This window comes from Electrophorus electricus, chromosome 1 (assembly GCF_013358815.1).
Source record: "Electrophorus electricus isolate fEleEle1 chromosome 1, fEleEle1.pri, whole genome shotgun sequence".
NCBI classification, from domain to species: Eukaryota; Metazoa; Chordata; class Actinopteri; order Gymnotiformes; family Gymnotidae; genus Electrophorus; species Electrophorus electricus.
In genome coordinates this window covers 34,746,300-34,761,299 of record NC_049535.1, presented here as the reverse complement: position 1 = coordinate 34,761,299, position 15,000 = coordinate 34,746,300, and the positions used below count along the sequence as shown (strand labels likewise).

Genomic DNA, 15,000 nt, shown 5'->3' with positions numbered 1-15,000 from the left:
TTCCAGTTTCTGCTTTTTATGAAGGCGTCAGACCAGTGCGGCAGCCGAGAGGAGGATGAGGATGGGGAAGAAGAGGAGAAAACTGCACCGACGGAAGGAGACGGAGATCATGAAGAGCCCAAAGATAACATCTGCAAAAGTGAGAAGGAGCAGGGGCGAGAGACTATGAAGGGCCCGAGTACAAATCCTACTTTCTCTCCAAGAGTGAAGTTGGAAGAAGGATCAGATGGTGTCCCTGCAGTAGAGACCAATGCCGATCAGTCAAACACCACTTCCCAAACATCAGAAGCAAAACAAGGGGCAACTGAAACTCAAGACACTGGCCCCCGCTTACTGACAGGACCCTTCTTTCCTGTTCTGAGTAAAGATGAAAGCACTACATTACAGTGGCCCTCTGAGCTCTTGGAGTTTACCAAGGCTCAGCCTTCCCTCTCCTACAGTTGCAATCCTCTTTACTTTGACTTTAAGCTGTCCCGGAACAAGGGCAACCGAGCAGGTAAAGGCAACAAACTTGGCAAGCCGGCTAACACAGAGAGCGGAGAAGGATCCAAGACCGAGGCCGCTACCAGTTCCGCTTCTGCCATCGAAGAGGCTAGTTCAGCAACGCCACCGGGCACGGGCGATGACAAAAAAGAAGAATCTTCCTCAAAAGAGAAACTTTCAGGTGGTGAGAACAAAGACAACAAGCTTGAGGGCACTGAAGATGGAGGATCCAAGAAGAAAAAGAAGAAAAAGAAACACAAGAAGTCAAGCAAGCATTCCAAGCGCAAAGAAAAAGAAAGGTTGGCCATGGAGGGAGAGATGGAGACGGAGATGCCAGGAGAGAAGACTAAAAAGAAAAAGAAACACAAACGAAAGAAAGGCAAAAACAAATTGCATGCTGAGGAAGAGGAAGAAGAAGGAAAAGAACAGAAGGACAAAGGTGGGGCCAGTGGTTCTGCGCCGCCTGCAGGAGGGACTTTGGCCTCGGAGGGAGGAAAGAGGAAAAGAGCTCATAAAGAAGTGTCGCAGAGGTCAAAGGGAGAAGAGAGCGGAGCAGGAAAGGTCAACTCATCGGAAGAGCACAATGGAACGAAGCGCCTTAAATCTGACCCCAGTACGTCTGCAGCTTCTTGCTCTGCTTCTGCTCAGAAGAGTCCCGGAGGAGGTCGCCCCCCGAGCAGTGAGAGTGATGAGGATGGTGGCTCTTCATCTCAGCGCTCCCGCCCCCCTCACCGTCGCTCTACACCTCCACGGGAGCAGCGACGCCACCACAGCGAGGACTCCAGACGGTCGGGTCGTTCACGCAGCCGTTCCTCTCGACGAGGGGATCGTAATCACAGACGCAACCGAGGTCAGGCGTCTCGAAGCCAATCGTACTCGAGCAGCTCGGAGCGTTCCACGGCCGGGAGCAGCGCTTACAGCTGGCACAGCCACAGCTACTCAGACAGCTACAGCGACTACAGCGATGGCGAACGGCGGCGAAGGTCAAAGAGAAGGTCTTCAGACTCCGAGTACGACAGGAGGAGCGGTGGACGGTCACATAGACGACATTACTCCTCCTCCTCTTCAGAAGACGACTCGCGTTCGCGCTCCCGCTCGCACAGCCGAAGGAAACACCACCGTCGGAGGCACCATCGCAGCAGCAGTCGCAGCTACAGTCGCAGCAGCAGGAGTTGCAGCACTCGCTCGTACAGACACAGCAGCTACAGCTACAGCCACAGCCCGGCCAGCAGCTCATCCAGCTCCGTCAAAGGCTCGCCGCACCGCCGTAGCCATGGCCGACGGGCCGACAGCTCCACGCGCCGGCGTGACTTCAACCGTTCTCGCATCTACCGCTCACAGTCCCCAAGGTCATCCTCATCCCGAGCACAGCCACGAAACAGCAACTCCTCAATGCAGTTGAACAAAGGTGGGAGCGGAGGAGGCTCGAGGGAAGGCGGTGCGTCGGAGCACCGGAACTCACTCACGGCCCGACAGCTGCTCGAGAAGATCCAGTCTCGCAAGGGTGGGGAGGATTCTGGCACTGGAAGTAAACCAGGCGTCAAAATCAAGGACCCACCACAGGGGTTCTTTGGGCCCAAGTTGCCCCCTGCTCTAGGAAACAAGAGCATGCTGCCCCTCTTTGGTAAGCTCCAAGCTGGAAAGAAACTTCCTTTAACGCGGCCAGATGACGGAGAGAAGTCGGGGCAGGGGAAGGGCTCAGATACAAGTGGAGAGGTGATCCTGGTGGAGCCCATTCGAGAGTTTCCTCCTCCACCACCTCCACCTCCTCCACCAGTCCAGCAACAACAGCAACAGGTGGAGGAGCCCGTTCCCAATGCTGTGGGCCCAGAAGACTCCAGAATCCAAACCTCGGAAGCCCAAGTTCTCCATGAGTCACAACCCTTGTTTGAGCAAGAAACAGCCAACATTATGCCTCCTTACCAGGGTGAACCAGGACAGGACCCCAACAACCCGATCGTGGACGGCCGTCTAATGGGACCTGACATGAGTCAGCAACCAGCCCTGCATGCTTATCCAGGCTACCCCATGCCCAGCATGGAGGAGGAGGACGTGGGCATGGAGCCGGAAGAAGATGGCTTGGCGCCACTGGAGAGCCAGCCCATCACTTTTACTCCTGAGGAGATGGAGAAGTACAGTAAGCTACAACAGGCAGCACAGCAACACATCCAGCAGCAGCTTTTAGCCAAGCAGGTGAAGACCTTCCCTTCGGCCGCCGCAGCCAACCTAGCGGCCGCCGCAGCTGCTGCCGCCAACCTTGCGCCCGCACCTCCACCCCCGCCTGCTGCCCTCCAGCAGATACACATCCAGCAGCCCACGGTGTCTGCGGCGTCTGCCACCTCCATCACAACGGTGCAGCATGCCATCCTGCAGCACCATGCGGCTGCCACAGCCATGGGCATCCACCCTCATACCCCTCACCATACGCACCCTGCCCACGCTCAGCTAGCCCAGGTACACCACATACCCCAACACCACCTGACCCCCATCTCCTTGTCGCCCTTGGGCCACACGTTGGGCCACTCCCTGGGCCACTCATTAGGTCCTACAGGCCTGATTCCAGCCCACCCCTCCGCCTTTCTCTCTGGGCAGCCCATCCATATAATCCCAGCGTCTGCTCTACATCATGCCCCGTTAGCACTGCACCATGTGCCCCACGCCGCCCTCTACCCCACCCTCTTTGCCCCTCGGCCCGCCACCGCAGCGGCGGCTGCCGCCCTGCAACTCCACCCTCTGCTGCACCCCATCTTCTCAGGGCAGGACCTCCAGCACCCCCCCAGCCACGGCTCCTGAGAACGGAGCCCGTCCTTTCTCTGCAGAGAGGACAAGTCCAGCAGGCTGAAAGAAGAGGCAGAGAGGCTGGTTTGCTTCTCTGGGTAGTGTGCGCCAGCCTACCAGCAACCCTCTTTCCTTTACCAGTGCTGCCCCCTAGAGAGGTGCTTCGGTTGGACAGGTGGACAGACCGAGCATAGGAAGGATGAAGAGCAAAGTGTGTGGCTTGTCCCTGAGACTGAAAAATCTGATAGAAGTAAAATTTAAAGGAATGAAAAGGGGGTTGATGTCAGTGCAGTTTGTAAAAGCAGATGAGGAGTGCCCCCGAACCCCAGGTAGTTTCCTAAGGATTTTCACTTAGGAGCTTTAGCTCAGACGTGTTCTTGCAGCAGTCAGGAACACTGCTGGAGGTTTTTGGCTTTTATTTTTATTTTTTAAGTCTGTTCATTGTTAATTGCTATTGATGGTCTCGTTTTTCCCCTGCAGCCAAAGATACTCACTGGTTGCTTTCCCTTAGGATGTCCTTTCATGAAGACTTGATCACAGAAATTCAATACTTGTCCTTACTAAAATAATATTCAGACAGTTACTGTATGGGCCAGTAATCAAGCGTTCTCTAACACTATCCTCCAAATGAATAACAAAAAACACGAACAAGAATTATGTGGAATGGATTGAAGCCATATTTATCATACTTTAAATGCGGTTTTAAATGGTTGGTTGTAAATCAGTGATGTGAAGAACACGCCCGAGGCGCTTTGCGACATGTTAGTCACAGTGCTGACGTTCCTAAGTTACACTGTTTTTGGGGTGCCCCCCCACCTTAAGTAATTTGACTTGCACTGAAAAAAGGTTCAGCAGGATGCTATTCTTGCATCATGTAAGAACTGTATGATTGTGTGATATTCTGCAATAATTTTATTTTCTGTTTATGATTTTAAATTATTTTCCAATATTTCTTTTGCCGAGTACCCCCCTTGTATGACTGTTGTAAATAGTTAGAACATTAAGGAAACACATTGTAAAGTAATACACCTTTGTAACTGTTTAAAAAACCCTACAAAGAAATAAGTAACGAAAAAAAGTAAAATAAATGTGAGAGAAACGGATGCCTGGATGTCAGGGCTGGTACTACAGAGGGCTGTTCTGCTGTACCTGGGGTGTGTTGGGGCAGGGCTGCTGTGGAGAGACTCCAAGTGTTACTAAAATCCTTTTTGAGATGTAAAATTTAACTATACAAGGCAACAATTAATTTTTTTTTTTTTATTATTCTTTATTGATGCATCACTTAAAATAAAAGCATTTTGAAGTGTACATAGCTGTAGTCGGGACTCTGACTGCTGGTTTTGTGTGCGTTGTTTGCCTTTTCCGTGTAACTGTTTTTTTGCTCAGGGAGGTGCTACAACAGATTTGCAGTTAATTGGACAATAAATTGTTAATAGTTAATTGAGTTGTAGACAGTAATCTCAATTGAAGTTTAAACTAGCATGGCAAGTGGTAGTTGTACTGGAGTTTTCTTGTTAGGCCAGTAGTTATATATTGTCATATATATATAGATAGATATAGATTTCAGACACCAGGGGGCACCAAGAGCTTTTGATGGCAATTGCTCTGCTTTGTATAATCATAGTCACTTATGCAAGAAGGAATAGAATACTTAAGGAGACTGTTACTAGTGTTCAGTTTAAAAAGAGGATTCAGTGCACAGGCTGTAGAAATGTACAGTTTACACTTCAGTTAAAACTCAACACTTTACATATCAATGACTGACATCTTGGGTATGATATGGATTGTTCAAAGTGTCGTTTAAAACTGCAGATGTGGCATCTAAAGGTGTCACTGTTACTTTGGAGACTTACCGTTTACAGCATTTATCTGACACTTATATCCAAAGGAACTTGTAATTATTACTGAACACAACTTAATTGTGCTGGGGAGGGGAGGCAGTGCTTATGTACAGTTCCCCCGTGTCCTGGCTGAGCAGTAAGGTGAGGTTGGTCCTTGCCCCTGGCTAAGACAGAAGTGTCTGTTGCTGTTGTTTTTGAGGTGCACTGGCTCCAGTGAGACAGCGGGCACAGACAGGGTGTGTCTGACGTCATTACATTTCCGTGACGGGTTAAAAATTCATAGGCAGTGTTTCATAAGTGATTTGATGATTCAAATACTTGAAAATGACAACAAAGAATAACAATGAAAGGCAGCATGGTGAGGTGTAGTCCACCTCACAGAACATGCAACTTCAGTTGTTTATTAGTATTAAGCTTCATAACGATTACAGGGCTTCAGTCTTTAACACTGTATGTCCATCATGTCACCATCAGCAGAGAACCTGGATATTAACTTTTCAAAAACCTCAGCTGCCTTTTACATTAGAAGTGTACCAAAAGAAGTGGTCCAAAATTAGCCATGTTTTTTCCATAAACATTTGGGATGTGTCATCGTTGACGATACAAGGTTTTCCTATGACGGCAACAGTCACAGGTAGGCCAGTTAGAGACAACCAACATATAGGAAACAGCCAACAGATCTCTTTGTGCTTTAATTAAACAACGAAATCTTCCAGGATACAGGTTTCATTTACATCAAAACAGGAGATCACCCAAAAAGGCTGGCAGACATGAATCCAGAATGCAGTCTGAAGTAATCCTACAAGGACCCAAAGCTTTGCTTTCTGCTGCTATGGTCCATATAACATCTGGCAGGTTCAGCTCAGGTATCTCACCACCAGGAACATGACCACGCAGGTGATCAACATTCCAGTCACCATGATGAACTTGTCCTGTGTTGCACGCTTCTCGATCAGACGCATCACTGTATTAGACAGACCCAACATGTTGGCCACGTCCAGCATCCTCTTATGGGTACCCTATACCCCCCCCTCCCAGAGAGATGTCAGTTATGAGAAGAATTACGCTAACCCTCATTAAAATAGCGCTCATCATTTATAAGTCAGATATGAAAATCAAGCTCTCTTACCTTGTTCAATATGATGATTAATCAGATTACTTTAAAAAACACTTTTTGTACTGTTTAATCTAAATGCAATGACCCACCTTCATCTAAATTATATATAAAGGTTATGACTTCACTCCAGTACCAGGGCTGAATTAACTCTTGAGAACATCTAATGATGTTTGGTCTGATGGTGTTTGTTGGGAATCTTGATTTAAAGGTGTTGGTTGTAGACAGCTGGGTTTGATGATCATTTGGTTTAATGATGTGTGTTAGACAGTTGGGATTGATGGTGTTTGTTGGAGATTGGTGCTTCATTTTAGTCCTCAAAGTGACAAACAATTCAAGTGTTACTGCTCAATTCAGCAGCTCCTGGTGAAGCACAAACACACCTTGAGTGTACTCCTCTGGTCACGGAGTCCATTGATAATACTGGAACCAGAGCCAAGGAGATCATCCATGCCTCTGTGAGCACTGTGCAGGGAGGAATTAAACTGGAGAGTGTCATCTATGGGGATAGAGGTGTCTGCTTCCTAGACACACAGACAGACATGTACAAGGTCAATAAGGAAATGAGAACCCTACCATCTGACAAAGAGGGAGTCTGGGGAAACACTAAAAAATAACTGAAATGTGGGTGTGGGCATGCGCTGACATTGGTAGTGAAGGTCCGGCTCATTAGTTCTTCTCTCTCTCTCTCCTGAGCCTCTCGGGTGTAGCGTCTGTGCTGGAAGTTCTTCAGCGCACTCTGCAGGTGCTGCACATCGTACTTCAGCTGGTCCACCCGTCTACAGGGGAGACAGAGACCAAAACAGACCAATGGCTTCTTCAGCCTCAGATGTGTGTGTGTGCACGAGACATCTTGTGCTTTAACCTCAGGTCTGTTGTCTACGTGCTGTAGCCCTGCTTTGGCCAACACAATACATGGTTGCCTGCAATGACATGACCTCAGTTGGAATGTTACCAAAAGAGGCCTCTGCGGCCGGACGCGGACGCCCACGTCTCTGTGTCATGCTGCAGCCCTGCTCACTAAGCGCCATTGCTTTGGCTCATCATCTCTAAACGACGTGTCTGTGATTACATGTTGCACAACAGTCCAGCCTGCTGCCAATCAGAGCACGCGTCTCCTAACAGCAACCCATGCTGCACCTCGCCCGCCTTGCAGTAGTTTCACTACGGCCTGCAAGTAGCACACAGGAGTTCTGTAGGTAAGAGGTTACCATATGAAGCTGCCCGTAGCCTGAGCATAACTTTGGACAACCAGTTGTTCTCAACTCATGTTTCTAATCTACCCCAGTATTGCAGATTCCTCCTTTAACACAAGAAGGATTTGACCCTTTCTCTCGCAGGAAGCTGCCCAGGTGCTTGTGCAGTCTCTTGTGATCTCAAAGCTAGACTACTGCAACTCTCTACTTGCAGGTCTTCCTCCAAAAGCTATCAAACCTCTTCAACTTGTCCAGAATGCAGCAGCAACTGGTCTTCAATCTTCCAAAGTTCACACGTTACTATTGCTGCACTCCCTTCATTGGCTTCCAGTAGCTGCACACATCAGATTTAAAAACTTGATTCTTGCCTACAAAGCCAAAAATGGACCAGTCCCTTCATACATGAGGTCAATGGTCAAAGCCCGATCTGTACCTCAAGTACTTCGAACCTCAAGTACGGCTCGGCTTGAAACACTATTCTCTGTCCTGGCTCCTAGATGGTGGAACATACAGACAACAGAGTCCCTTGCAGTCTTCAAATGCAGACTGAAGACCCATCTATTTGTGCAATATATAAATGACAACTGACCCTGCTCCTATATTGACTAAATTAGTACTTATTGTAGGGTATTGTTTATTACATTGTTGTTGTCTAACAAATTCTAGTACTTATTGTTTATTACACTCATCATTGTCCAAGATAGTCCTTATGTATTTTGTACTTTTAGGCATCGGCATTGATCCTTGTATTTCTAAAGTATTCTAGTTCATTGCTCCAACCTATGGTACTGTACTAGGATGTGTTCTATGAGTAAATGACAAAGCACTTTTGTAAGTCGCTCTGGATAAGAGCATCTGCTAAACGCTGTAAATGTAATGTGTAACATTTACATGTTAGGAGGAGCACGAGTCTCAGATGTGCTGGTGTGGACTGCTAACCCACCACTGATCACCACTGCAGGACCCATAACCATTCTATGCTGTCAGGTTGGACTGGCAGTAACCCACCACTGATCACCACTGCAGGACCCATAACCATTCTATGCTGTCAGGTTGGACTGGCAGTAGCTGGCATGAGCACGATTTCCATAGCAACAGCAGAACTCACAGTTTGGCATTCTGACGGCGGTTCAGCAACTCTTTGCTGGCCAGGATCTCAAGCCGTTCCAGATGAGCGAAGATCTGTTCAATTCTGGCCTGCAACTCATTTTCTAACACTGAGACACACACACACAAGCATTTCAGTAAAATCCTTCCCCACAGTAGTTATAACAAACATGATTACAACACAATGCACAAACATTTGCACCAAAAACGCACACAGACATTTAGACAGATTTAGTTTAGTTCAGACATTTAGTCTGTACAGGCAGGCAGAGCAGACAGCTCTGCCCTCTCTGGGAGTCGATGGCTGACTGAGCACCAGGATGTGTGCTGTTTCTTGGGAGAAGAACTGAAGCTCGTAGGAAATATTAGCACGAGTTTATATTTTTTTTGCTTACACACACTCACTCACACGCGCGCGCACACACACACAATCTCTCCAATCTACATCACATGACATCAGTAGCATAGTCACTTATCTACCCAAGCCTCATCACCTACACCCACCATCTCCAACCCCATCCTACACCACTTCTCCTCTTCCATGCAGTTCTTCACCCACCAACCCAAAACATTCCCCCTGCCTCCATCTCTCCCCACCCTGTCCTTCCTGCTGGGGCAACAGCTTGACTGCATCTCCAGGTCCACCTCCAGACGCTGTGGTAAGGCCAGCCCAGTCACGGCCTCCACTCGCACAGACAGCAAAGGCCACCCCTGCCCAACACCTACTCAACGCACAGCGGAGTTCTGACCTGCCAAACTTTCCAACATGCACACAAATGACAAATTATGCTTCACGTTCTTTCATCACTGGGACTCTTTCAACAAACTTTGATAAATGATAGTTATCATAATGCTGAGTTCAATCACTTAAGCTCTTGACACCCAGGTTTGAATTTCTCAGAGGTAATACATAGGTGAAAGTGGCCCCACCATCACCATCAGCGAAGAAGTCTGTAATCAACATGATGCAAAAATATATTTGCAACATACACATTCACAAAATGTGTGTAGTACATTGCAGCTGTAATGCTGCTGATGAATTCTGCAAGAAAAGCACCTTTCTTAAGGAATAAAATAATTACATGGGTAGCAGACCAACCATGCATTTCGTTAAAAAAGCATTTTATGAACAGATCAGGGTGGTGGGAGAACAGAGTCCTTACAGTGCACTGACTCACGAGCAGTTGTCTCCAGACGTCCCATTTGGGACTGCACTTCCTGGATTTGCCTGGTAATGAGAGATAAACCTTTATAACCGGTCATATCTTAACCACACTCACACCTGACACGCCAATCACCAAAACACTTTCGGTTTATGTACGCCAGCAGGGACGCAATTAACGTCATTAACACAAACTACTGCTATATTAATGTTAATGTCAACGTTACTGTGTGTACTAGTATTATCGTTAGCATATTAACGTTAGGGAAGTAACGTAAGCGGACATTGGCCACGTTTAAAACTGAATTTCGTGTATGACGCATTAAAATGAAAATACAACAGTAAGTCACTGCATGATTATAACCTAAAAACGAGCCCAAGCAGCATATAAAGTCTGTAACTAGTTATCTACAGACAGTTCCACACTTAGCTGTTAGCTAACTACCTAATAACTAACTAACGTCGCAAACTACTCAATATGTCCCAGAAACGGAAGATGCACTCACTTATTCGTCTGGTGGTAAAGTGTCTCCATCTTCTGTGGACATTCAACTGTAAATGTGACCCGCCTGAAACGACTCCGACTCTAAAACACCGTCTTTAACCCACTTCCTCCTCACATATCTAACCTAGCTTAGCTAGCTAAGAAAGCTAGCTCGAACACGTCAACAAAGGAAAGGACCTCTCATAGGACCTTTACACCGCCCTGCATTTGCCTGACTAAAAAAAAAAATGTAAAAATGTGCAAAACAGCACGTCACAACATTTGGTCAATTTAAAGTTGACCAAATATTTAGATTTAAAATGTATAGCGTTGTTTGAATATTTTTGAAATATTTTGAGTGGACATCACTGAATAACAACAACATGTTGTTGTTGTTGTTGTTGTTGTCTAGCAATTTATGCATTAAATTGCTTAAACCTGGCTCTAACTTTGTGTGATTGAATCATTATTCAGTGATTAAATATTGTTATGGTGGAAATTATTTTTCTAGATGTGACTCAAGTAAATGGAAAATCCCATTTTGCAAAATTACCACAACATGGATTTTGTCTAATTCCCCAGACAGCTATGCTGATAAATATCTCATTTTCCCTTTAAGATGAATCACCCTCTAATCGCACTTGGTACAAAATCAAGTGCAATTTTTTGGATGAAATTGGCACCTGGAGACAGAAGTGTTGATTCCCTTCATGGGAGCGTCACTGACAGGAGAGACGAGTGACAAACCATCTTGGGGCGAGATTTTGTCAACTCCCACACTAGTCTTGTCTTTATCTAATTATATTAGTTTCCGCAGGACTGTTTCAATGTGTGGTAGAACCTCCCTCGCCTGGGGTCACAGACGTGAGTGGTGATATCAAACTTTCCAATGAAATGAAAAGAGATAGAGAGAGAGAGAGCCTGCAGATGGGGTCACTACGTGACACAATGTTTGTTGACTTGTTAGTCTCAGATTTGACGTGACTGGATGGATGATTTCCCTATATTATATATGTTATGTATATTAAGTTGTGGTTGGGATTCTTTGCCCTGTGGTAAACTATCTATGGTGCCTTCTCATTAGATGTCTGTCTATGAGAGAGAGAGAGAGAGAGAGAGAGAGAGAGAGAGAGAGAGAGAGAGAGAGAGAGAGAGAGAGAGAGAGAGAGAGAATGCATATTAGAAGATGAGGAAGTAGTGTCAGGGCATTAATAAGGAATTTAATAACATCTCAGCATCATGTCTTGTGTAAGCCCTGTGGCTCAAAGTTAAATCATATATTTTCAATGCATTGTATTGTTTGTTCAATAACTGGTGTAAGAATAACATTTGAGACTTGGGACACATACACCAGGTTCTTTAGTCAGATGTGAGATGTATTTCAACTTCCACTACATATTACAGTATGTAACAGTAACAAGAACCTGCCTCAAATTACTGTATAACTGCAACTTGCCTCAAATTACAGTGTAACAAGAACCTGCCTCAAATTACTGTATAACTTCAACTTGCCTCAAATTACAGTGTAACGAGAACCTGCCTCAAATTACTGTATAACTGCAACCTGCCTCAAATTACAGTAAAAATACAAACTGCCTCAAATTACAGTAAAACTACAAACTGCCTCAAATTACAGTAAAACTACAACCTCAAGTCTGCAGCTTAAGTTGTAGCACTGACATGCACATCTCCTCATCTGTAGTGTAATAGATCAAATAAACACTACAGCACTGCTCAAGCTTTGTGTGTGTATGTTTGTCTGTGTGTGTGTGTGTGTGTGTGCGTGTTTGTCTGTGTGTGTGTGTGTGTGTGTGTGTGTGTGTGTGTGTGTGTGTGTGTGTGTGTGTGTGTGTGTGCGTGTTTGCCTGTGTGTGTGTGTGCGCGCGCGCAGGTTTGCCTTTGCGTGTTTGTGTGTGTGTGTGTGCGTGTGTGTGTTTGTCTGTGTGTGTGTGTGTGTGTGTGTGTGTGTGTGTGTGTGTATGTGTGTGTGTGCATGCGCATATGTTTCTGCGCCTGTATATGAGAGAGAAGACCAAATGTGCTTTGTGAAGAGACATGCATGTCCCAGAGACATGTGTGTGTTTATGGTTGAAGAATAGCAAACTTGCTCATGCATGACTTCAGATGAGGCCAGGTATGTATGCATCTGTGCATCTGTGTGTGTGTGTGTGTGTGTGTGTAGGTGTGTAGTGCGGTCAGTGATGATGTTTCTCAGACTCTCTCTGTATTAAGCAGTGCTTCATAAGACAAGATCTGTATGAAGACTCCGTGAAGATGACAGTGCGCTGATGATTGTCTCTCCAGGCTACTTCTCTGAAAGTCTTGCCTGTTCACCCCCTCCCAGCACTGGCCCCTTTCATGCTGGGTCTTGCTCTCCCTCTACTGGTCTCTCTCTCTCTTTCTCTCTCTCTGTGTAATTATATTACATGAGGGCATATGAAACAGTTGGATGGTGTGAGTTGTTTACTCCAACATGTTGAATAATGAGTGTACAGGTAAAAAATAAACAGGAGACATTAAACAACATGGCTGACATCTGTCTGTGGGGGTGCATGTGTTCTGAAAGTCAGACATATTGTTATTTTGGAAATACAGAGAGGAGGCTGCTTAAGCCTGAGTGATGTGTCTTCTTCCTCGTCTCCCTTTTTTGTAGTCTGAGGTTACGTAGGTCGAGCTGCCTTTTCCTCCAGTGACAAGACTTCATTCAGTCTTCTACTATCACACAGACACACACACACACACACACCTGAGTACCGGAGGCACTGGGTATTGTCCAGGTGCGTTAACTGTGTGCACAACGGCCCCATTGACCCAAAATTCCTTTTCAAATGAAAACTAAACATTACAATATAACACAGAAAAATACAAACTCTTCTCCTCGATTCCTCTGGTGATTAACGATTACTTTCTGGGTCTGGTATGCTGGCTGGCCAGAAAGTTCTGGATTGAGTTCTGGTAATGGGCTGATCTGGTGTCAGGTCTGCCAGATCTGTAATAATAATCACTCAGCAGCACTGCCCCCTAAAAAAACCCTACAACTTAATTTATTGATTGAATTCCAAAATACTGATGAGCAGTTCTGAAAATGCAACAACACACACACACTGCAGGCTAGTTGTGAAGCAGACATCACCTCATAGTTCATCTCACAGAAATGTTTGTTATCTGGTTACGGTGGCATACCCATAAACACCGACATTTTACTAATAATACCAATACAAATACCACTGTGTTTGTATTCACTGGTTTCACCTCCCAGAAATGTATTACCGTGTGGGGCAGCTCAGACACCAAGAAGAACACCCACAGACTGCAGGGTGTTATCAGGTCTGCAGAGACCACTGGAGTTACACTGCCACACTGCTGGATCTGCTCACTTCCAGGATCAGGAGGTGTGTGGAGAACATCACAGCAGACCCAGCTCACCCGGGTCATCACCTGATCCAGGGTCAGGAGGTGTGCGGCGATCAACACAGCAGATCCATCTTACCCGGGCCATCACCTGATCCAGGGTCACACACACATACTATGTGTGGAGGGCCGTTTAGAGTGAAATCAGTGAAACACTTGCACACATGCACACTACTTGCACACACCTATGAAACACTTACACATACCTATGAAACATGCACATAACCATGAAATGCGCACTGAAAATTGTTTTACACACACGCTGCTACACACATACACGCAAGCCTAGTTAAACTCTGTGTTTACACACCAGTGAATGAATGTGCATATGTGTATATGCAAGTGTAAGTTATCATACGCAAATGTAAGTAGTAGATTTATGTGCAAGTGTTTCATAGGTAAGCTTAAGTGTTTCATAGGTATGTGTAAGTTTTTCATAGGTGTCCGTAAGTGTTTTATAGGTATGTGTGTTTCATAGGTGTCTGTAAGTGTTTCATAGGTATGTGTGTTTCATAGGTGTGCGTGTGTTTCATAGGTGTGCGTGTGTTTCATAGGTATGTGTGTTTCATAGGTATGCGTAAGTGTTTCATAGGTATGTGTGTTTCATAGGTGTCTGTAAGTGTTTCATAGGTATGTGTGTTTCATAGGTGTCTGTAAGTGTTTCATAGGTATGTGTGTTTCATAGGTGTCTGTAAGTGTTTCATAGGTATGTGTAAGTGTTTCGTAGGTATGTGCAAGTGTTTCATAGATATGTGCAAGTAGTATGCGTGTGTGCAAGTGTTTCACTGATTTCACCCTAAACACCTCCCGCCATAGATTCCTCTTTATACTCTCTCTCTCTCTCTCTCCCTCTCTCTCTCTCTCTCTCCCTCCCTCTCTCTCTCTCTCTTTCTCTCTCTCTCCCTCTCTCTCTCTCTCTCTTTCTCTTTCTCTCTCTCTCTTTCTTTTCAAGACTGGATCATGCCAGCAACACACACAGTGGCCTGTGGCTATATAGCTCTACTATCTGGGAGCAGGCAGGCACCTTTACCCCTCCAGCTCCGTTCATCTAAAGAGATAAGCGATTGCATCTCTCCCTCCCTCCCTCTCTACCTCCGTGTCTCAGGACGATGTCATCAACAGGACTTCAGGGTGACCCTTCCTCCTCTGCCCTCCTCACTTTGATTGACAGCGCATGACATCCACTCATCAGTCCCCATGAGGTCATGTAGGCGGCTGAGATGTGTGCTGGTGTCCAGTTCCTGCCAAGAATACACTAGCAGGCAGATGTGTAAGGTGTGTATGTGTGTGTGTGTGTGTGTGTGTGTGTGTGTGTGTGTGTGTGAAGGGAACATGGCGCTCTGGGCTGTATCATTTCTTATCATCTCTTCTGCTTGTTGATCAGTCTGGGAAAGTCTTGTTTTCATTGCTAATGGAGGTCAGAA

General features: G+C 46.0%; 2 protein-coding genes across 7 annotated transcripts in view; one reads left to right on the top strand and one right to left on the bottom strand.

Annotated features, from left to right (window-relative positions):
- gpatch8 (G patch domain containing 8) overlaps nucleotides 1–4,569 on the top strand; it is a 39,706-nt gene extending 35,137 nt beyond the window's left edge. For all 6 annotated transcript variants that reach the window (XM_027029785.2, XM_027029786.2, XM_035527217.1 and 3 more), the window contains one exon: nucleotides 1–4,569. This exon is cut by the window's left edge and continues 583 nt beyond it. In XM_027029785.2, the coding sequence (XP_026885586.2) occupies nucleotides 1–3,276 (3,276 nt within the window). In that variant the 3' untranslated portion in view covers nucleotides 3,277–4,569.
- A 920-nt stretch (nucleotides 4,570–5,489) lies between these two features.
- gosr2 (golgi SNAP receptor complex member 2) lies at nucleotides 5,490–10,357 on the bottom strand. The gene is made up of 6 exons (XM_027029793.2): nucleotides 10,188–10,357; nucleotides 9,683–9,747; nucleotides 8,521–8,629; nucleotides 6,863–6,995; nucleotides 6,600–6,740; nucleotides 5,490–6,121 (listed from the first exon to the last, which is right to left on the bottom strand). The coding sequence occupies exons 1-6, from the start codon at nucleotides 10,214–10,216 to the stop codon at nucleotides 5,960–5,962; spliced, it is 639 nt and encodes a 212-aa protein (XP_026885594.1). The 5' UTR covers nucleotides 10,217–10,357; the 3' UTR covers nucleotides 5,490–5,959.
- Between the last annotated feature and the right edge of the window lie 4,643 nt (nucleotides 10,358–15,000).